The following is a 23,682-nucleotide window of genomic DNA, read 5'->3' on the forward strand; positions in this document are numbered from 1 at the left end:
GTGACACTACCAATGTGGACTGTGTCAGTTCCTAGTGGGAAGTCAGTCTCCCTCCTCCTCCTTGCTCTCAGGTACTCAGGCATTCCTGTAGTGTTTGTGCCCCCTAGTGGCCCTATGTAAAACTGCAATATAGTCTCTTCCTCTATTTTAGCCAATCATCTACCTGAGTTGAGCGTGACTGTGTTGGCCCTCAGGTTACTATTTGTCAAACCAGCTTTGCTGTTGTTTGTGCTGTTGTTTCTTTGGAACCTTAAGATCTTGTTTCCTCAGCTGATGAGACTCCTGCACTGGGCAGAGCTGACAGCTGGCCAGTGCCATCTGGGGAAAGGTCATGTATGGAGCAGAGACAATGCCCCTTTTCTCCTCCCTTCCTGAAAGGCTCCGAGGATAGAGGAGACCAGTCCAGGTAGAGGAAGAGCAGGGGAGAAGGTGAGGAGGTAGTTTCATAGAACTCAAGGTTAGTGTGAGAAAATTTGATTGAGTTTGACCCAGTCCTCACATAGCCTGGGGATGGGGACGCCCTGATTACAGTCTCAGGTCCTAGTTCTTTAGACAGAAATAACACTAGAGCCAGGGAAAGGAGGGCAGCTCCACCCTGACACCCACATACTTCCCTTACCCTCAATTTGCTGGCACAGCTTGGGGAGGGTGTCTGCCCCTACAACTTTTATGGGAATGGCTGTCTCATTCAACAGATAGAGGAAAGGGGTCATGTATCTAGTTCTGGTCACCACCACATGACACAGGGTGCTCTTGCCAGAGGGGGCTCTTGTCTCTTGGAAAAGCAGCTGTGGTCAGGGGTCAGGGGCTTGGGCACTTTGTACATCAGCCTCAAGACCATAGGATCACTCTGTTCCTTGGCAGAGAGGAAAAATTACTGTCGGATTTTTTGGTCTTCCACTAAGAAGTGGGTTCAGGGACGTGATTTGTACTATTTGATTGTTGCTATTGACTGATGAAAGAAAGTTAAAATATATTTGAAATCCATCAGCCTTGCATTTCTTACTGGGACCAGACTCACACACTGTTAGCACCCAGGAAGTGAAGACCTTATTTGAGCTGCAGGGTTTACCTCAGATGACAAGCAAAAACACATCATGAGATGGGGCTGCCTTCCCATTACCAGTGTTCCTATCTCCCTGGCTTTGAGGTGACCAAACTGGGGCCACCAGAGAACTAAATGTGGATAAAGAGGCCTCCAGGAGAATGGCTGGGCTGGGGATGAAAAAGTAAGGCCCAGACTCTTCTCAGACACAAGCTTAAAGTTAGAACTCTGGGGGAACTTGATGAAGTCAGTTCCAGATTCTGGACTTGGCTTTCTATTTCAAAGAATGGTCATACATGGGTTCTATCAGATGAGATTAGCTTTCAGAGCTGCTAGCTCCGCATGAAACATTTGGAAAAGCTGCAATCAAGTGGGCTGGTTTCCTTTTTCTGCAGGATTTTTTGGAGCTTCTATTATGCCACTGTATATGGTGAATTGCTTCCAGGCATAGAGAATGGGCTGTGGGCCTTTCTTCTCAGGACAGTTAGTGGGATCTTGCTTCACACTCTTTCAGGAAAACATAGAAGCAAAGGAGTGGTGGCTAGTCTCAAGTCCTGTCCAGCCCTAGTCCAAGGAATAGAGATGGAGCAGGCAACCAAGGTCATAAATCTTTCCCTTGACCCACAGTCCAAGACCTTTGTCTCCATGCTATTTTCTCTCCAGGAGTGTTCTGGCTTCCCGAAGGCCTCCAGATTACCGCTAAAGCCTATCTTATCAGGAGAACCTTCCCTGGTGTCCCCAATCTGCAAGAGCAGTAATTCCAGTCCCCACCTCCAAGGCTGGTCACTTTTCTGAGCTGCCTTGGATGCCTGGGAAAGTAGACTGTGCTCCTGCGGGGGAGGGGGGCAGAGGAGGCAATACGGGGAGGTCCCTGATGATTAAATACACGATGCATGTTTTAAAAGTGAAGAAATAAACAGGGAAGCCAGCAGTTGGGAGGATTGTGGTTTGAGGCTAGCCCAGGCAAAAATGTTAAGGAGACTTCATTTCAACTAATATGCCAGGCATAGGGGTAAGCATGTATGGTTCCAGGCGGTAAGAGCGCCTGCCTCCCTGAGCAATTGAGGGTGCACGGAGAAGGGACGGAGGGAGTAAAAGTTCCTCGGGTTTCATGACCCAGAGTTGACTCACTGCTGGCCTTTGTGCCCTACTAAACTTTTCTCCTCAGGCAAACAGGCCTAGTGGGGGAGTGGAACACAGAAATAAAGCATTGCTCCCACTATTGACAGAACACTCTCTTTTGTTTACACTGAACGATCTGCCTAGGCCTGTCCAACCCCAACGCTCCATCCACATCCTGACAGATGAGGGGTGTGGGGGGGATGCTCAGGCCCCAGGTGAAGGGGGTGCTGACACCCTGGCTGCTCGCTGATCCTTCGCTTGGTCCGGCGTTGTGCACGAGTTCATTCCCGCCAGGGCTTCCCAGGATGGGTAGGGAGACATTTACCAGACTCTCGCGGTTTCCTGGAGAGCCACTGTTTCATTAGGTGGCACCGGCGGCGACTCCAAGACCAACCTAGCTGACCTCGCGGTTTTCCTGGGCGGGAGCCTCCCTGGCACGAGCTGGCCCGGCAGCACCCCCTGTCGGCCACCTCCCGCAGCTGCAGGTTGGAGCACAGGGAGGAGTGTGCTCCTGCAGAGCTGTGAGGCACCTCTTTCCACACCAAATTTCCAAGGCTGCTTTTCTGCTCCTTTTCCAAACCCACTTTCACGAAAGGATATGAGTCATTTGCGAGTTGGAGTGTAAATGGCAACCACAGAGCCCACACAAAAGTGCCTTCCTTCCAACTAGTTTTACATAGGCTCAGAGAAGTTGATTGGCCCAGGATCACCTCCATGTGATGGAAAGTTCTGGGCCTTCCAGTGAATGAGGCTTGAATGGGATGAATGTGTGATGGGGGTGGTATGGGGTGTGATTTTTGCTGCCACAGCCCAGATCACCACAGCTGTGTCTGTGGTAGGTCAAAGAGGTTGCTGTGTATTTGAAAAAGCCTCACAGAAGCTCAGAAGCTCAGATCATATTTCCCCGAAAGACCTGCTTGGGGTTCAAAGTCAGCCTGGGCAGGAAAATCTGTGAAACTCTTATCTCCAATTACCCAGCAAAAATCCAGAAGTGGAGCTATGGATCCAAGTAATCAGAGAGCCAGTCTTGAGTGAGAAAGCTAAGGGACAGCAGCCATGCTCTGAGTTCAAGTTCCAGTACCATTACTACTATTACTACTACTACCACCACCACCAAAAAGGAGAACATTGGCTCTGTCCTGTAGAATATTAGAGCACAACCACTTTGGAATACAATCATCCGTATGTATGTCTCCTGGCAATCCATTGACAGGGTGCTCTGAAAACGGAGTGCAGACAGACTTGCATTTCCTCAACACGCCCAGAACCTTTTTTTATTTTTGGCAGTACTGAGATGTGAACTCAAGGCTGTGCACTTGCTAGGCCAGTACTCTAATCACTTGAGCCACACCTCTAGCCCCCAACCTTTTGCTACTAGCACAGCATCAATGCTTGATAATACACCCTGCACCTGAGGCTCTGCAGGGAATGGTAGCCCTTCCCTCAGAAGGAAGGGGGCCATGTGTGAGTATGTGTGTGTGCACTCATGTATGTGCATAGATGCATGCACATTCAATATCAGAGAGGATGACGTTAGGAAAAGTCATCTGGTTGGCTAAAAGGTAATAAGTTACTTGATTTGGACTGGCACAGGCCCCTGGGGGCAATTGTCTCCAGGCACAGATGAACTCAGATTAGTGTCCTAGGCAGCAAGGATCGCAGAGAACCTCTGCAAAGACAAACTCTTCTGCTTATTGGCAAATAACAAATTTTCCCAGATTACCAGGCAAGATGTTGCAGTTTTGAGAGACAGAAACTGGCTGTTACCATCTCAGGTTCTCCTGCCACAACCTTGTCATCAAATCAGCCTTCCTGACATTCCATGGAAAATCTTGTCTGCATAGCTAAGGAAGCTGGAGACTTTGCTAGAATCACCAAAGAAATACATCTCCTTACCTCAATCACTTCTTGTTAAAGTATGCTTTGCCAATTTCTGCCAGGTGGAGTAATATATGGCGATTGTTGAAATGCAAAATATTCAACTTTGCCTCTTTCGGATAACTTGAAGGTAATGGGATGAGTGGATTAAAGATATCCCCCCACGGGCTGGGAATGTGGTTTAGTGGTAGAGTGCTTGCCTAGCATATATGAATCCCAAGGTTCAATTCTTCAGTACCACATTCACAGGAAAAGCTGGAAGTGGTGCTGCTGCTTGAGTGGTAGAGTGATAGCTTTGAGCAAAAGAAACTTAGGGATAGTGCCTAGGCCCTGAGTTCAAGCCCCAGGACTGGCAAAAAAAAAAAAAAAGATATGCCCCAATTTACATTCTCACCTGCTAAGATGAAATTACCACCCCCCCTCAACATTAGAAATCTGCATCCTATTTTAATATTTTTCAGGTTGCTTGACAAGAATCAACTATTCATTTTTATTTATTTATTATTTTTATTTTTTATTGGTTGTGGGGTTTGAACTCCAAGCTTGGGTGCTGTACCTAAGCCACTTTGTGCTCAAGGCTAGTGTTCTACCACTTGAGCCACAGTGCCACTGCCAGGTTTTTGAATGATTAATTGGAGATAAAGAGTCTCTGGGCAACTTTTCTGCAGCTGACTTTGAACTGTTATCCTCAGATCTCAGCCTCCTGTGTAGCTAGGATTACAGATGTGAGCCACCAGAGGCTGGACTCCAAAAATGCCAGTTGAGCTGTATTTTCCCTTTCTCAAAGGAAGGTAAGTACTTGCTCTTTATTCATTTCTTTTTTTGTGCCAGTACTCTGGCTTGAACTCAGAGACTCGTACTCTCCCTTGGGTTTTTCTCTCCAGACTGGTGATAGACCCCTTAAACCACACTTCTACTTCTGGCTTTTTACTAGTCAATTGGACATAGAATCTCATAGACTTTTTTGCCTGGGTTTGCATTGAATCAAGATCTTCAGATTTCAGCCTTCTGAGTAGGTCGGATTACAGGCCTGAGCCACCAGCACCCAGCCTTCATTTATTTCTTATAAGCCCTTGGGAAAGGAAGCCTTGAGAGACAGACCATATTCAGGAGGGGCTGGAGATGATGTGTAGAGTGAATAAGCTGTTGTAACTGTTAAGAGAGAAAATTCCAGAGCACCATATCCTCACAGGTGCATTTTTACTTTGGAAGTGGGGGGTATGTGGTGATGTACAGAAACTCTATAGTTCCAGAACTTAGAATGATGTGATTTTTTTCCCTCAGGAACATGGTAGAGACCATCTGTGTGTCTCCAGGAGTCTTCCCAGGGCCTGCCATGTTGTAGACACTCCCGAACACCTGCAAATTGAACAGTTAAACTCTCTTGCTTCTTGTTGTAAAGCATCACCCTCTATCACCTCAAGTGAGTTATTGGCACCAAAACAACAAAAGGGTGTGTTTCTCAGCTCTCACACCTATTTATTTAGTACTAGGAGTTATTTTTTATATGGATCGGAACCAACCCCCTCAATGTTCCAGAAGTGAGAATATTGCAAATCCTGATTTAGAACTTCCAGAAAAGACTAAGGGTGAGCAACAGTATAAATACCATCCAGGGCAAGGCTGACAAGCCTTTTACTGTACTGCAGGCACATCCTTGGAAACAGGGTGGCTAGGGTCTCCAGGTAAGGTAGTGTCTTCCTTTTAGGAGACCCCATTTTCAGGGCTTGCCGTAAGTGGCCTCTTCTGCTTATCTTTCCTTTTTCTGTGCCTCCAAAGAACTCTGTTTGACCTACCAGTTAGAAGAGTTCTACTAGAATGGCTAATTAGGGAGGAGGTGAGGATTGGACTCACACAATGTTACGATCAGGGACTAAAGGAAGGTCTGATACTCTTAATTCTCTATCTTGTGGGAGTTTATCTTATCTGGGAGTTCAACGCAGTGATTAATTAGTAGGCAGGCAAGGCAGACCTTTCTGCAGGAATCTTTAGCAGGGTCATTCTGGTTGCTCTGTAGGGGTAGACTGGTTTAGGACCAATTCAGAACTGGCAGCGAGAAGATCAAATGAGGGATTAGGAAGAGGAAGAGGGTCATTGGATGTCAGTGGATGCACGAGGAGTGGTTTAAGAGGAGGAGAATGCCCGAGGCAAATGGAAGCATCAAGATAACCTTCAGTTCTGTCTTGGGTCTCTAAGCAGCTAGTGGAGCCATTGAGGGCTTCAAGAGGAGAAGAGCAGGTTTGGCAAGAAAATGAGGTCAAGATAAGTTATGCTTGAGACACTCCTGGGGCCCCCAGGACAACTGTCCTGGTGTCTGGATGTACTAAAATGTGGGACTTAGAAGTAAGGCCTGGAGAGCTCGACGTAGGAATGGAGTTTTAAAGAATTGAAGAGGCCTCCAAGTTCGATGTGCAGAGGGGGAGGACAGAGGGGAAATCTCGTAATGGTTGGAGGGCGTCAGGCACGTGATTGTGGGTCGGGTGACCAGACGCTTTAATACTATCAGAATTAGGGCGGGTAAGGTGAGGGGTGGTGCTTGGTCCCTGCCCGCCTTGCCTTGCAGCCTTTCCTCTTGTCCTCTTCATCTATTGGGTAACATTGCTGTCTTTCGAGGACACGCCTTCGCAGGCCAACCAATCAGAAGTGGCGGGAGGGCACTTTCTTCAGGAGCTGGTTCCCGACTCTCAGCCTGTTCAGGGAAGTAGGACCCGGGAGTCGCAGCCTGCCGCCTCTGCGTTGTGCGCAGGCGCTGAGTCGAGGGCCAGGGACCGGGTGCCGAGCTGGTGAGAAGGGGACGGAGGTCCCAGGTAAGCAAGGGGATGGATGAACGATGGGACGTGGATTCCTCCTCCACTACCCGGCTCCCGGGGCCCCTAGCTCTTTCCGGCACGCGCACCCGCTCAGGTGATGGGGCGGAGGGGAGCAGCGGAGTGGTGGGGAGGTGAGGTGAGTTGGAGGGCGGGACCAGTTCGGGGCCGGTCACGGTCACACCACTCGCGCGCGCGCGCCGCAGTCACAGTCACGCCACTCGCGCGTGCGCGCCACGTGGGTCCGGGGTCGGGCGGGGGCGCGCTGCGGAGCGGCGGGGACGCGCTTTAGCCGCGCAGCACCCGGTGGGTTCGGCGTCCGTCTTCTCCCGCGGAAGCCGAGGCGCAGAGACTCCTCCCCGGTGGGTTGACTCGGGAGTACCTCTCTGGGCCCTGGCCGCTGGGGGCTGCAGGGAGGTCGGGTTTTCTGGGCCACAGAACCCGCTCACTTATCTTCGAGGTTGTGGGCCCCGAGACTCGAACTGGAGACCAGTTTTCTTTAGGGCACCGAGATGGTTTGAGAGGTCGCCGCGCATCATCGCCTGCCATCGCTGCCAGGCCCAGGAGTGTCCCGAGCCCTCTGTGTCCCGGACTGACCTCATGGGCCAGGAGGGTGGGTGGAGAGGGGACGATTCTCAACGTTGGGTGCTCTCCAGAGTCCAGAGAGTAACTTGGGCAGGGCAGGGCAGGATGCGTAAATGAAATCTCCCAAACACGGAGGAAATGAGCCGTCCCTCCCCAAAGAATGGGTTTCCCTGCTTTCCCCAGGAAAAATAGGTACCAGCAAACTTTCATTTATGCCTTTATGGAAACAGATGTGAAACTTTTGGGAAATTAATGAGTTAATACCCCTTGACCTACTGGCTGATTCCTCCTTTGGAAAATATGCAGACTAAAATCTAAGTGAGGAAAAGGTTACGGCATAAGGCTATGTAGTTTGGTGTTTTGGTCTCTCGGGTGTTGTTTCATTTCTTTGGTGGTACCAGGGTTCAAACTCAAGGCTTTGCAGCTGCCAGCCATGTTCTCTATCCCTTGGATTAAGCCCCTAGCCTCCCCCCCTTCTGTCTTTCTTAGTTTATGGCCTGGACTGAAATCCTCCCATTTATACTTTCCCAGTAATTGAGATGAAAGGCTCCCAGTATTGTGCCTAGCGTTTTATTGGTTGGGATAGGGGAGAGGGTCTCACAGATTTTTTTGCCCTGTTAGCCTCAAATGATGATCTAGCAGCTAGGCTCTGTGCATTTGGGTATTTAAAAAATACATTAAAGCTGGGGGCTAGTGGATCACACCTGTAAAACTAGCTGCTCAGGAGGCTGAGATCTGAGGATCATGATTCAAAGCCAGATATCCAGGGCAGGAAAGTTCAGCAAGAGACTCACTGTCTCTCCCCCCACCCTCTCTCTCTTTTAAACCAGTCCTGGGGCTTGAATCCAGGGCCTGGGCACTGTTCCTGAGCTTCTTTTGCTAAAGGCCGGCCCTTTACCACTTGAGCCACCACACCACTTCCAGCTTTTTTTGTGTGTATGTGGTACTGAGGAATCAAACCCAGGTCTTCATGCATGCTAGGCAAGCACTTTACCACTGAGCCACATTCCCAGCCCTCAGTGAGACTCTTATCTCCAATTACACCACCAAATAAGTAGAAAGTAGAGATATGACTCATATGGAAAAGCACTAGCCTTGTGGGAAAAAGCTAAGAGCATCCAGGCTTTGAGTTCAGGCCCCAAATATCTGCACATAAACAAAATAGTAGGTTAGTGGAAACAACCTCCAAATTTTCAGCAATAGTGAACAGATAAGTAAAGTGTGATTACTTATGCCAAAATGGTATATAGTGTGGCCATTAAAAAAAATTACTAAAAGGAATGCAGGATTCAAAGATACCACATTAAAAAATATGTTCAGAACTACTTGATGAATATCTACTTAATGACAAAAACAATAAATACCTTTTTTTTTGAAGAAAAGGTTGTGTGTGTGTGTGTGTGTGTATGAATGTTGGTTGTGGGGCTTTACTCTGGGCCTAGGTGCTGTCCCTGAGCTCTTCAGCTCACGGTGAGTGCTCTACCACTTGAGCACTTGAGCCACAGTGCCACTTCCACTTGCCGTTTTCTGGTGGTTTATTGGAGATAAGAGTTTCACTTTCCTGCCTGGGCTGGCTTTGAACCACAGTCCTCAGATCTCAGCCTCCTGAGTAGCTAGGATTATAAGTATGAACCACCAGCACCCAGCAGGTCATATTTTAATAAACCGTTCTTAGACTACTAATATTCAAATTCCACTTGTGAATAATGGGAGTTCAGACTAATGAAGCAGTGTTCTGATGCTAGACAGCTAGGGTCACACTCATGTGCCTTTAGGTATCCGAACATGCCACATTTAATCAGTACTGGGAACCAGGGCTGGATACTGGAGAGCATGTGATAAGGCAGCTACAGTTCCTTAATTCATGTTGTGTACAGATTAGCAGGGAAACGGATATCTAAATGAGCATTTCTAGTCTGCTAGAGAGATTGTGACACAGAAACTGGCCACTAGGCTCTGGTATAAGAAAGGATTTTGGAAGGAGAGTAAAAAGAACCATAGGCCACTTGGGAAGAAGGAACAATACCATCAGTGGCTCTATAAAAGCAGAATATAGGGGCTGGGAAGGTGGCTCAGTGGTAGAGTGCTTGCCTTGCATGCATGAGGCCCTGGGTTCGATTCCTCAGCACCACATAAGCAGAAAAAGCTGGAAGTGGCGCTTTGGCTCAAGTGGTAGGGCGCTAGCCTTGAGCCGAAATGCTGAGGGACAGTGCTCAGGCCCAGAGTTCAGGCCCCATGACCAACAACAACAAAAAAAACCAAAAGTAGAATATATAAAAACCTGATTAACCTCTTCCTTATTTTGCAGGCTTAAAAACACAAACAAAAACCTCTACTTGCTGGGCTAGTTTCAGAATGTCAAATACTGTGTCTTGGGTCTTTCATTCTGCCAGGAACCGAATTGCCACTTTACAAGGGGGCAGACGCTTATATTCAAGGAGTGTCTCAAATGGGAATCAATTGAAATGGAGACTCCTTTGCCAGGCAACTCCTTCTCTGAAAAGCAGATCCCTTTGTAATAGCTTCCCTCTACAAAAAGCCTACCGGCACACATCAACAGAGGAAGAGGATTTCCACCTGCAGCTCAGTCCCGAGCAGGTAAATGAAGTGCTTCGAGCTGGTGAGTCAGCCCACAAGATTGATTTGGTCAGTGGAGTCCCAAATTCCGTGCTGCATTTTGAGAGCAACCAGCTGGCTGCCAATTCCCCAGTGGAGGACCGGCAAGGTGTTGCTTCCTGTCTGCAGACCAATGGGCTCATGTTCGGCATCTTTGATGGACACGGTGGTCACGCGTGTGCGCAAGCAGTGAGTGAGAGACTCTTCTACTACATGGCAGTGTCCCTGATGTCCCACCAGACGTTGGAGCAGATGGAGGAAGCGATGGAGAATATGAAACCCCTGCTGCCAATCCTGCAGTGGCTCAAGCACCCAGGGGACAGTATCTACAAGGATGTCACATCAGTGCATCTGGACCACCTCCGTGTCTATTGGCAGGAACTGCTTGACCTGCACATGGAGATGGGGTTGAGTATCGAGGAAGCGCTGATGCACTCCTTCCAGAGACTGGATTCTGACATCTCCCTGGAAGTTCAGGCCCCACTGGAAGATGAGGTGGCAAAGAACCTGCTACTCCAAGTGGCTTTCTCTGGGGCAACAGCTTGCATGGCCCATATCAATGGAGTTCACTTGCATGTGGCAAATGCTGGTGACTGCCGGGCCATCCTTGGCGTCCAAGAAGACAATGGCAGATGGACTTGTTTACCGCTCACTCGTGACCACAATGCCTGGAATCAGGCCGAACTGTCCCGACTTAAGAGGGAACACCCTGAATCAGAGGACAGGACACTTATCATGGATGACAGACTACTGGGTGTCCTCATACCCTGCAGGGCCTTTGGCGATGTGCAGCTGAAGTGGAGTAAAGAACTACAACGCAGTGTCTTAGAGAGGGGCTTTGACATTGAGGCCCTCAACATCTACCAGTTCACCCCACCCTACTATTATACTCCACCCTACCTGACTGCCAAGCCTGAGGTTACATACCACAGGCTGAGGCCTCAGGATAAGTTCCTCGTGCTGGCTTCAGATGGCTTATGGGACATGCTGGGCAACGAGGACGTGCTGAGACTTGTGGCGGGGCACCTATCCAAGGCGGATCACCACAAGCCAGACCTGGCCCAGAGACCCACCAACCTAGGGCTCATGCAGAGTCTGCTGCTACAAAGAAAAGCCAGTGGGCTCCACACGGCTGACCAGAATGCAGCTACACATCTGATCAGACATGCCATTGGGAGCAACGAGTATGGGGAGATGGAGCCCGAGCGGCTGGCTGCAATGCTGACGTTGCCAGAAGACCTAGCCAGGATGTACAGGGATGATATCACTGTCACTGTGGTCTATTTTAACTCAGACTCAATTGATGCCTATTATAAGGGGGGTTAAGAGTCTCCTGTTCTATTGCCAAGGCTAAGGCTCATTAAAATATTTTCACGTGCTCTTAAATGAGCTATTCAGACCTTTACTGTTCAACAAACACTCAGATGTACCTTGTTGAATAATTGACTAACATGAGAAGGAAAAAAGAGTCAGCCTAGATTTAAAAACATTAGCAATGATTTTATGTCCCTGCTGGTGCCAGTCAGAGCTTCTATGCAGAGAGAACAGAGAATAAAGACCATAGAATTGGCTTGTGCACAGTCCTTAGATATTTTTAAACTATGTTATCCTGAGTGTTCAAAGGACAACATTTAATCATGATTCTGAAAATAAAGAATCCGAGAATCTTCTGAGATCTAATGGTAAAATCTTCAGGCTTGGTAATTCTGACTTCAGTCATATATTTTTAGGTTATGAAATTTTTTGTTTTTTGTTTCATTTTGTTTTTTTAAATCATTAAAGCCTAGATTTACAAAGTGCACTACAGGACACTTTTCTATGCAATATTTTAACATTTTAAAAATGATTATTCTTATGATGATATTCTGTAATACTTCATTCTAGTTCTGTTTTAGTTTATTTTAAAACAGCATCTTCAAACCAAGTGGGCCTACTGTAAGCACATTAGAGACTGTTTGTTTTGTTCTGCAGCTGACAGAGAGGGTCTAGACCTCTGGCCTAGCCTAATTAACTTATGCAGCAATTAGTCTCACTATGGAGTCCCAACCCTGAACCTTTGAGCCATACTAGGGGGTAATTTCTGTCAAATCCTAAACTTCTGTCTTTTATTAGTATGACACCTGCCCCTTAACTTAGCCTCATAGTAGTTAGACCTTCTGGTTATATATTTCAAACATTTATGTTAATTCCATCTGACATACTCCTTCTTCGGTGTTGCCTGATCTCATCCTGTGTTTGATAGGAAGAGTTTTTTTTACCTGTTCCCTTTTCAAATGGCTGCAGGAAGGAACACAATGCAGTCCCATGGTAATTATGTCTGACATTTAAGGCAAGATGAGTTTATGTAGAGGTTTGGGTACTTGAGATTGGGGCCTGAATCTGGAGAGGTGAAAATAGGAAGGGCCTAAGGAGCAGCCAAGGCTGTCTGTCTGCTTCCTGTGAGGCAGTGGAGAGAAGGGAGGAGGGACACTTATCAGATGGGACACCTGCCCCTGACGGTTATAAATCGCCATTATGAATCCTCAGGAATTAGACCATATTTAGTATAGGAGTTGAGCAAAATAAAAACCTCGTGGTTTCCATGGGCAGCAGAGTTCTTTTGTATTTACTTAGAAATTAACCCACATGGATCCTTTTTGGGAGATAAATTTCCTCTTCTGGTGGGTGGCTGTAGTATTTAAATAATGGAGATGTGTATCTAAATGGAAACACAAATATTATTTTTAAAGTATTAATTCACAAAACCTGCATCAGAACTCTTCAGTGTGGTCCAACTAAGTTAGTTGATCCTTTGCCTTCTCTAGCCCCCTCATGGAAAAGAAAAGCAAATAACTACGGTTAACATCCTCATTTTTGTCTGTGTCTCAGCTAACATTCTGCCAAGATTTGGACTATGTCTGTCTTGGGGACATGTCTCTGTATATTTTCTTTTTTTTTTTTTTTTTTTTTTTTTTGTCTTTTTTGGTACTGGAGACCGAACCCAGGACGTTGCACTTGCTAGGCAAGCGCTCTGCCACTGAGCTACATCCCAGCCCTCTGTATATTTTCTACTTATCTCTAGTGATATGGCTTTATATGAGGAGATAAGTTCTTTGGGGGTACTTAAGACTTGGTTGTTTTTGTTTTTGTTGTTGTTGTTGCTTTTTTTTTAAATTCTGAAGTTATTATGGTTCCTTCTGGTCTCTAAGACATTAATGCAAAAATAAATGTGAATCACAGCCAGCTGTGATAATGTATGCCTGTAATCCTAGCTCTTTAGGAAGCAGAGGCAGAAAGATCACAAGTTGGAGGCCAGGTAGGGGCAAAATTTTATCTCAAAACAAAAGAGTATGTCTCAAATGGTAGAGTACTTACCTAGCAAGCCATGGGCTCAATGTCCAACACCATGAAAAAAAAAAAGAAAAAAAGAAAAGGTAAGAAAGTGAATCACTAGCAAATAGATTTGTTGCTCAGACCAAGGACTCTACTTGTCTAGCATTTTCTTTGCCCTTGTTTTTCCATGCAGCTAAACCCTAGAGCCTTACTGGTACACATGGTGTCTGAATCCCACTTTAGAGCCTGGCAGAGATCATAAATATATCTGATTCAGTTATTTGTGAGGCAGTTGATAGAACACAGACTTCCACTTGTGTCTCTAAGCATGTCTGTGTTTTTTCTCTGCCTAATAGATTTCCTGAGTTTTAGCTGATATATTGAGAGAGAAGAAAGGCTGACTTATTGTCTGCCTTCCTCCCTTCTTTCCCCTCCCCCCAAGCCCTCCCCCTCATACACATGCACTGTGAACTCTCAGCTCTTCCCTAAGCAAGCTCCAGGGAACACGGCCTGGTTAAACTCCAGTGTGCTTTGTCTCCCTGGCCACAGTACTTGGCAGTGCCCTTTCTGAAGCCAGTTGGCTTCTGCTTAAGGACACTGCTGGATAGGAGGCCAGTGGTGCTTGTCACTTCCTTCAAAACACTTGTATATATAGCACGTTTTATACAGAAATTCAGGCTTTGAAATTTTAAATTTAAACAATGAGGTTGACCATTTACTATTTTAGATGTAATGTGAAGCGAGTATGCTTTGGTGCTTAAAATTGAATATGATTTTAGGTAAACGATAATCCTGGTATAATTTAGATATTTTATGTTTAAATAGTATATAGTGCTACTGATTTTTGGAAATTAGTCTATGGAGAAGGTGATAGTTCTAAATTTAAATTAGTATGCTTTATCAAATTACTTAGATTCAGTTTCTGAGATGTTTGTAACACTAAAGTTAATTTATTATAATGGAAATGTAAGCTTTGGATATTTTAATATATAAACATTGTTCCCCAGGAGTACATTTGGTCTTAAAACTTCAGTACTAAGTACACTGGGCAAAACTCAGTTGAGATACAATTGAGTTGGTATCTTATAAATATTCGTGAAATATAAACAACTTAAACTTGAGTTAAGAAAGAGATTAATTATGTGGAACAACAAAAAAGGATTCAGAGTCAAGAGCTAGCTACTCAGGAGGCTGAGGTCTGAGGATTGTGATTTGAAGCTAGACCATGTAAGAGAGTTCATGGGATTCTTTACTGAAAAGCTAGAAGTGGAGCTGTACTTAGAGGTAGAGTTCAAGCCTTGAATGAAAAAGCTAAGAGCCTGTGCCCAGGCCCTGACTTCAAGCTCCAGTACTTGCACCAAATAGGAAAAAAAAGCATTTGGTGTGAATCTGGCTTGATTTGTGTCTATCAGCCCTTGGTGACCATTCTTCATCTAACAGCCCTTGGGGAGTGATAACTTCTCAGGTTAAACCAGAATATCTTGGAATGGAGCCATCCTCATTTCATCATAAAGTGGTTCTTACTGGCTTTTGACATGTGACTGTCGGGCAGAAAAGCTCAGCTGTTGCCTTGGATTTGTTGGGTGAAGGCTTGCGACATAAACTGTCTAATGCATGGCCTGAGACGAGCTATGTTTGGGTTACTCTAGTCATCTCTTGAGCCACCTGAGGCTTCGAACTTTCATTGTCCTGCTTCTGATGTCTAACTTACGCCCTGGAAAATATTGATCAACCAATCATGTTCTTTAGCAATCACTGGCATTTGTATTTTAAGCTGTTATTCATGTTTGTATTTGACACTGATTTCTTTGAACCCTAGAGATATTTAAGTTAAAGCTTGTAAATAAAAGAGGCAAAATGAACTTCGGTTTCCTTTGACTTGAATACTAATTTTTAAGCCGTTAGGATACTACGTCACACTGCCTTTTCTTTCACAGTCTTTATCCAGCTAAAGATTTCTTGGCTATTTGAGTCAACCCAAAGCTAGGTATGGTAGTTTCATGCTTGTGATTCCAGCACTTAAGAGGCTGAGCTGACAGGATCTGGAGTTGGAGGTCAGCTTGGACTATACAGTGAGATGATATCTCAAAAAAAAAAAAAACAAAAAAAACAAAAAACAACACACACACACACACACACACAAAAAACCCAAAAAATTCACCTAAAAGAGAAGCAGTCTGGTGCTCCCCAAATATTTGGTAGCTGCTGACACACAGGAAGTCCTTAGTTATGTGGAGACCTGAAAAGGAAGTGAAGACTTTGGTTTTGCGTGTCTACACGCTCAGGGCAAGATTTCCTGCAGTTTTATGACTTCACTTTGCTCTTCAAATCACTTGTAAATCCAGCTTTTTTGTGTTAACAGTAAGTGCACAACCAGCTTTGGGAAGATGGTTCACATAGCTACCTTGATGGAACTGAAGCTCTCACTCCATCCTACCCCACTGACTACACTGTACCTTATGCCTAGAGTGCTAGTTCTTGGTGTAAGGACTGCTCAGGGGTTCCTTATCAGAATACAGATACAAGTAATCATTAATGCCTTAGTGTTTTTTGGATTGACATAATTGTACATATTTATGAGAATATATATGCTGTGTAAGGATCAAATTGGGGCAATTTGTATAACAACATTTTATTGCTTTTCGTTTTGTTTTTGGTCAGTCGTAGGGCCTGAACTCTGGATCTGGGTGCTGTCTCTGAGCTCTTCAGCTCAAAGCTAGTACTCTACCACTTGAGCCACAGTGCCACTTCTGGCTTTTTCTGCTTTTGTGGTGCTGAGGAATCGAACCCAGGGCTTTATGCATGCAAAGCAAGTACTATTGCTTTTTGAGCAGACTTGAGGAAGGGTGTATTGGGGGGTCTGATAAAAATAACAAGGAGCTGTTGTTCCCCTTTTTAACATGATGAAGCAGGTTTAGGCTGAAAAAATTTAGAAGCCCAAGAGATCACAGTGGGGCTGGGATTTCAACCAAATTCAACGTATTATCCCAATACTGGGATGTCAGAAAGGAATAACAATGCATGGAATCTTTTTGCAGTTTTGGCCCAGGCTGGAAGGTAGAGGAGGAAAGGTTGGCCGTGCTGAAAGGAGGCTAGAAAACTTTATTTATTCATTTATTTATTTATTTATTTATTTATTTATTTATTTATTTATTTATTTATTTTTTGCGGTCATGGGGCTTGAACTCTGGGCCTGTTCCTGAGCTCTTCAGCTCAAGGATAGTGCTCAACCACTTGAGCCACAGCACCACCTCCAGTTTTCTGGTGGCTAATTGTAGATAAGAGTCTCCCAGACTTTCTTGCCTGGGCTGGTTTTGAACCATGATCCTCAGATCTCAGCCTCTTGAGTAGCTAGGATTACAGGTGTGAGCTACCGGTGCTGGGCCTAGAAGACTTTTTTCTTGTCATTACTGAGACTAAAGTAAACTTTTGTTAACTCTTGATGTTGTTTTGGCTGTTAGGAGTCAGCTGACATATACTCAACACATTTTCATGTTCTACCCATCATTTTGGAATATGATAAAAATAGAGGGAATTATAAAAGTAATTAAGCTGTTTGAGCTCTTTAACCAGAAAAGAAAGTGTGTGTGTGTGTGTGTGTGTGTGTGTGTGTGTGTGTGTGTGTGTGTGTGTGTAGTACTGGAACTTGAACTCTGGGCCTAGACGTTATCCCTGTGCTAGTGTTAGTGCTAATGCTAGTGTTAAATGCTAGTGCTGCTGTTCCACTTGAACCACAACTCTACTTACAACTTTTTACGGTTAACTAGAAATAAGAGTCTCATGGACTTTCTTGCCCAGGCTGGCTTTGAAACTCCATCCTCAGACCTCAGCTCCTGAGTAGCTAGGATTACAGGCATGAACCATCAGCACCTGGCTAATTATTTTCTGAGACAGGATCTCCCTATATAGCCCAGGTGGGCCCAGAGCTTGAGATCCTCCTGCCTTAGCCTTCTAAACTCTGGGATTACAGCATTGCTGGAAAAAAAAATGGCAGATTTAGACTACACTTTTTAATCTCTAGAATTTTTATTCCATTTTACTTAATACTTTCAAATACCTTTAATTGTCCCCAGTCCGGTGACCCTCTGAACTGTACATAGGTGGCCAGCACTCCAAGTGGCTCCCTCTGGAATAGGTGACTTATTGGTGGGTCTAAGCCATTTTGGGCCTGACCAAGCACTCTTGATCTGGGAAATGAACTGGTTAGGGCAGCAAGGTGAAAAGTCCAAAGTTCCTCTTCTGACTTTCACTCTCAAGGAAATAAGCAGCCTAGGCCTAGACTCTGTCCTTGAGCCTCTCTGTGCTCAAGTCTAGAGCTCTACCACTTGAGCCACAGCACCACTTCTGGATTTTTCTTTTTCTTTTTTAAAAAAGATTTTTAGAAATCAATATTATTTATTAACAATTTTAAACTAAAGTCAAGGCTATTTATCTTCTGTGGTACTTCTGGCTTTTTCTGTGTATGTGGTACTGAGGAATCGAACCCAGGGTTTCATGAATGCTAGGCAAGCACTCTACCACGAAGCCACATTTCCAGCCCAACCTACACCTGTTCTTACCTCTTGGCAGCAAACAACCAGAGGAATGTGTGCTCCTTGCAAACCTTGCATGGCTAGGGGCAGTCATGTGATGACCCATCTGGCTAGGGGCTGAGAGGCTCTTGACATTGGCCATGTGGGGACTGGTAAGGGCCAGTCTAGGGAAGGAAGCCTGTGGATTGAAGCTCAGAATCCAGTCCAGTGTCTGGGGGCCAGGGCTCCAGGGGAGGTTGGAGATGAGGAAGGCAGTGAGGGTGGAGGGAGTGGCTCGGTAGGCAAGTAACCTCCAGGGATGAAAAATTGACTATGCCCTGGCCTCAGGAAAGGCCATGGGGTGTGGCTTGCTCTTTATCAGCCTGGAAGTGGAGTAGAGGTGGAGTAGAGTGTCCTACCTCTACCTCCACCCACTTTCCTATGGGGTTACTGCCAGGTCTGTTGGCCTTTGTCCTTGTTAGTCTCCACCCGAGTCCCCACAGCCTCAGTCTTGGCCCCTTGTTCTACCCAGGGACGCACAGGCTCATTGTGGAATGAGAGAAAGGACAGACAGAAGGACAGATAGAAGAGGAACAAGACAAAGAGAGGGAGACCAGAGAATTAGGAAGAAAACAGTAAGTGTGGGAAACAGAAAGAATCCTAGAGAGTTGGCTGAGAGGGTGGAGTGCCAGAAAATGAACACTTAGCTACAAAGGAATCACTACAGTGGAGCTTTGCTGACCCACCCTGGGGCTTAGGCATCCAGGGAAGGAGGAGCTGAGCGTCTTCTACCTGGCGTCCTGATGATTAAATCCTCAGTGTGATATGGTGGAATGTGAGAACCAGAGGCTGCCTCTAGATGTCACCATCTGGCCATGCAGGTGTCAGCTGCAGTTGGACTGGCAGGAGAATGTCTCTGGAGGCCCAGCCTGCATCTGAACAGGGTCTCCCTGAAACTACAGCCAGGAACAATCCTCAGGAAGCCTCATGGCATCTTTGGGGCTGGGAATAAGGAGGCAGAGGACCTCTGCATTGTGCTCACTCGGTCCTGTTTTGTGGGGAAGGGGTTTCTGGGTCCTACCTTGAACAATCTCCCCCAGGGAAACTGTTTTCCTCTGATCCTATCCTCCCTATTTCATTCCCTGCAGTCTGTTCCCATTACCACTCTCATGGTAGCCCTGGGGTCCAGTCCCTCCTGCCCAACCTCCCAGCTCCCCAAATGGCCAAAACCACCTTTATCCTCCCCTGACTCCAAATGATAGCGACCTTCCAGGCAGTTCCACCAGCCAGACAGCCATCCAGTCTGACCATGTTACGCTTCTGCTCGGAACCCCTCCGGGCTCCCTATCACCCTTGATGTGAGAGCTCAGACTTCTCTTTAGACTAGCCTCTGATCTCCTCTCCCCCCGCCCAGGTTTGTGGGCCCCATAGCTCATGTTCCTCGAATGTACCAAGCCTTTGGCCTTGCTGTTCCTCTAGCCGAAACACCTGTTGTGCTGTCCTTCATCTCTTGGCTTATTCAGCTTATTCGGATTGACTCTGCTGAAGTATCACTCACGTTGGAAGACGCTCTGATTTTCTAGGCCTTCTCTGGTCCCCATTGCACTGAGAACCCTATAACAGCTCTCTACGTGTCTCCTGCCTGTTTTCTTAGCATCAGGTGCCTTATTTGACTTGCTCAGGGGTCTCTAGGGATCAGCCCGCTGCCTGACTTAAAGTAGGCATACAATATATGCATTGAAAATGTTGGGGAGGGGCGGGAGAGGGGGATAGCTCAGAGGTGGAGCATTTGCTTAGGAAAGACTTGGGTTCCATCTATAGCATTGAAATGAAACGAAATAACATAGAGCCAGGTGCTGGTGGCTCATATTTGTAATCTTAGCTACTCAGGAGGCTGAGATCTGAAGATCGCAGTTCAAAGCCAGCCCAGGCTTTGAACTCTTACCTCCGTTTAACCACCAGACAACCAGAAATGGAGCTGTGGCTCACGTGGTAAGAATGCTAGCCTTGAGCAAAAGAGCTCAGGGACAGTGCTCAGGCCCTAAATTCAAGCCCCACAACCAGCAAAAGAAAGAAAAAGAAACAAGAAAGAAATAGCATAGAATAGAATGATTAGAATAGACTAATAAAATGAATAAAATGAGATAATAAAGTAGAAGTCAGGGAGAGAGAAAAGAGGAAAGAAAGAGGTCTTGATGCCCCATAAGCTGGAATCTCTTCTTTGGAGTCAGGCTAGCCTCCACATCACTCCTAGGAAGGTTTTAATGATGATGACACATTCCTTAATATTCTTTCCATCTAGCAGCAGAGTATAGTTCCCTTCCTTTTGAATCTGGGCTGACCTTAAGGACTTTCTGTTATCCAAGAGAATATAGCAAAAATAACATTGAGCCTGACCAAAGCTCAAGTGTGGAAAGGTCTTGGTAATTGGCGAATTTGATACATAGTTTATATGACTTTATTTTATCATTTACTCTGGGGTATGTTGAAAATTCAATTTCATATTTATCTTAGCTCCTGGGAATGATTTTATAACCCCAAATGACATCCTCTCATCCTTGGCCCCCATCGCCTTCTCTTGCTTCCAAAGAGTTAGAAAAATACCTTAATCTTTTTCTAACCTTAGTAAGTATGAGCCAACCCTGCCCACCTCACCTCCCACTTTTTCCTCCCTGAGCTTCACCCACTGGATCTGAGTTCAGCCAGGGAAGGGAGATTGCAAAGGTTCCATTTATGATCTTTAATAAGCAGTGCCGCATTTAAAAAATAATATACTCTGGCTAGGTGCTGTGTTAAATACTTTACATATCTTATTTAATCTCCACCCAATCTTTTTTTTTTTTTTTTGGTCATGGGGCTTGAACTCTGGGCTTAGAACTCTGTCCCTGCATCTTCAGCTCAAGGTGAACGCTCTACCACTTGAACCACAGCACCACTTCTGGTTTTCTACTGGTTTATTGGAGATAAGAGTCTTACGGACTTTTCTGCCCAGGCTGGCTTTGAACCGTGATCCTCAGATCTCAGTTTCCTGAGTAGCTAGGATTACAGGCGTGAGCCACTGGCGCCCGGCTCCACCTAATCTTTTGACAACTATCACTAATCCATTTTACAGATGAAGAAACTGAATCTGAAGAGGTAAAATGCTATGCCTTAGGTCACAGAACTGGTAAATGCAAAGCTGAGTGTCAAATCTTGATGTCTTACCTCCAAAGCTTCCTCTTAGCACTCATGAAACTGCTGAATGTTTAGACATTTGCTGAAAACATCTCTTCCACCTGCCTCATAGGCCAGGCAGCAATGTAGGAAGAAGTTAGTTGTCAGTCTACAGAATGAGTCTATCAAAACCTGGGGTTGCATTTGGTAAAATGTGTACATTGGCTGCAATGGGAGGATCCCGCCCTGAAGCTAGACCTCTATCTGTGCTTGCAGTGAGGATGTGTAGACACAGCTGCCAGTATGGGTCACAGAAGATCTTGTGTCTCAGTGAGCTAGGTCTTCCAGAGCATGGGGAAGCAAGGTGCTCTCTCTCTTGTGTGCTCTCTTTCTCTCTCTCTCTCTCAACTGGTTCTCAATACATAGCTAAGTGTGTCCTCAAACTCATGATCCTCCAATCTCAAGACCTCCTGAGTGTTGGGATTACAAGTGTGTACCACTATGCCTGACTTGCCCCTTTCTCTTGACTTTGTGACCTTCATTAATTTTTGATCCCCGTTCCTGCCCTGAGCCAGGCATACAGGAGGTTTGCCCTCCCATCAAGCATTTGTGAGACTTTATTTCATAAAGAGAGAGGGAAAAAGGGAGGGAAGAAGGGAGGGAGGGAAGGAAAGAGAAAGGCAGGAGGGTGGGCCAGGCAACTAACTACACCAGGGATTTGAACAAAAATGGTCATGGCACTGGTGTTTGTAAGAACAAGGAACCGTACACCAATCAACGTATCTTCTAGCACAGGACACGGATTCTGGTGCATACATCTTGGCAGACTTTAAAAGTGAGTGAAAAGAAAACATGATGGGCAAAGACCTTTATAGATCCTTTGGCAAGAAACTGCTATTTGCAAATACTGTCACTGGGGGAGGGGGTGGGAACTCAACTGAATTTATAGTGAACCCCCAGGTTGAAGTTCTTCCTCCAACACACACACACACACACACACACACACACACACACACACACACACACACACACACACACTCACTGGCTCCCTTGTGATGTGACTTACCCCATTGGCTGGCCAGCAGTGGGGGAGGGGAGTGTGACTATCTTAGGAAGGGGATGAGATCACCAGGAGGCTGGAAGGCTGGCTGATTTAGAACTGGGTAACATTTTCCACCCATCTGGCTCTCAGGGACTTCTGCACTGCCTCATAAACCTTGGCGCCAGTCTCAGGGGTGGCCACGTGCTCCCTCCCAAGCATGGAGATGGTGACCAAAGCTGGATAGGGTGAGGGACAGGCTGCAGTTGAAATAAAGTGGCAAGAGTAAACGGGACCCAACAAGAACTTTGCTCCAAGCAGTCTTTTTGTGTGTGGGGGGGAGGGGAGGTGGGGGGGGGAAGGGAAGGAAGACTGTGGCTCCCTAGGAACTATATGGGCAGACAGTGTTCATTTGGGGTTCAGGAATATCCCCGAGGACAGGCACATTATGAAGAACATAGCTGGGATTCTGACAGGACCTCTAATCTCTGGTGTGTCTGGGGGTTTCAGTCAACCAGCCTGGCCCAACCCAGAGAAGATTCCTCCTGTTTTGAAGCAAACCCTGATGAAGGTAGCAGTGGAGGGAAGTAGTTTGGGCTGGCAAGTTATTGGGTTCTAATTCCAGATTAGTAAGTAGCTCCATTCTGTTCAGTCTCCCTGCTTCCTGTGCCCCTAGCTTCAATGCCCATCAGGCGGCCTCAGACTTGGACTCTGGCCTCAAGGAAACTGTATATCCCTGTCTCTGAACTTGACCATACCTCTGAGTCTTTGCCCAGGCAGCTGGCCCAGCCCAGACACTATTCTCACCAGCTGCCTTTGTCAGTTCTTCAGCACTAAACAGAGTCAGGTGCCATCTGTTTCCAAGACACTGTCCATCATGCCGTTTGGTCTATACTCATTTGAGCTCAGAGGTTGGGGGAGAAAATTCTAGGATACATTGGATGAAACAAGGGGGTAACCTCTAGATGGGTTGGAGAAGGGCTCAAGGGAGAGCCACATAGAACTATGTGCTCAGCACTGTTCTATGCCATGATCTCAAGGGTGCTAGAAGCACCAGGTCCCTCAAAACCCCACCATTCATAGTGTGAGCACCATTATGCCACAGATCAGGGCCTCAGCTTGGTAGACAAGGAGCAAGAGCTAGATAGAACTGGAATTAGCCAGAGCTGCTTCTCCTTAGCCTGGGTCCTGGGCAGCCAAGCCAAGAATGGAATTCTCCAGTTGGATGGAATTGCTCCAGGAAAATCCCCACAAATCCTTTCAGAAATGTGCTTTTGTGTCCGACTCTGGCTTCTTCCATGGGAGGGGAGTTTTCTGCCGCTGGGCAACTGAGGCAAGACCTTTCTCCTCTCTGGATATAGAAAAGACTGAGGTTCTGGGACAGCTAAAGTGAGGATTCATACATTTATTGAGCACCACCTGTCAACTTCACTAAATTCCCTCAGCCATGCCAAAATGTAGGAGTCAAGGTTCTCATGATTGGAAAAGGAAGTTGACCTTCAGAGATGCCATGTGCCTTGTCTAGGGTTCCATAGCTGTGTCACATTGGAGCCCCCACTTACAAGGGTCAGCTAGCACACAGTTCCAGTCTCCTATCTCCATTCAGGATCCCTG

At 46.2% G+C, this 23,682-nt stretch overlaps 1 protein-coding gene across 2 annotated transcripts; it reads left to right on the plus strand.

The window, feature by feature from the left end:
- Positions 1-6,747: 6,747 nt before the first annotated feature.
- Positions 6,748-15,232, plus strand: LOC138806965 (pyruvate dehydrogenase [acetyl-transferring]-phosphatase 2, mitochondrial). 2 transcript variants are annotated; one of them, XM_069992469.1, is made up of 2 exons: positions 6,748-6,852; positions 9,746-15,232. In XM_069992469.1, the coding sequence occupies exon 2, from the start codon at positions 9,793-9,795 to the stop codon at positions 11,377-11,379; it is 1,587 nt and encodes a 528-aa protein (XP_069848570.1). In that variant the 5' UTR covers positions 6,748-6,852; positions 9,746-9,792; the 3' UTR covers positions 11,380-15,232. The 2 variants fall into 2 exon arrangements, with proteins under 2 accessions (XP_069848570.1, XP_069848571.1); XM_069992470.1 differs by lacking the exon at positions 6,748-6,852 and adding an exon at positions 7,159-7,214.
- Positions 15,233-23,682: the final 8,450 nt, after the last annotated feature.

Source organism: Dipodomys merriami, unplaced genomic scaffold (genome assembly GCF_024711535.1).
Source record: "Dipodomys merriami isolate MVZ:Mamm:240054 unplaced genomic scaffold, mDipMer1.0.p SCAF_41, whole genome shotgun sequence".
In the NCBI taxonomy this organism is placed as follows: domain Eukaryota; kingdom Metazoa; phylum Chordata; class Mammalia; order Rodentia; family Heteromyidae; genus Dipodomys; species Dipodomys merriami.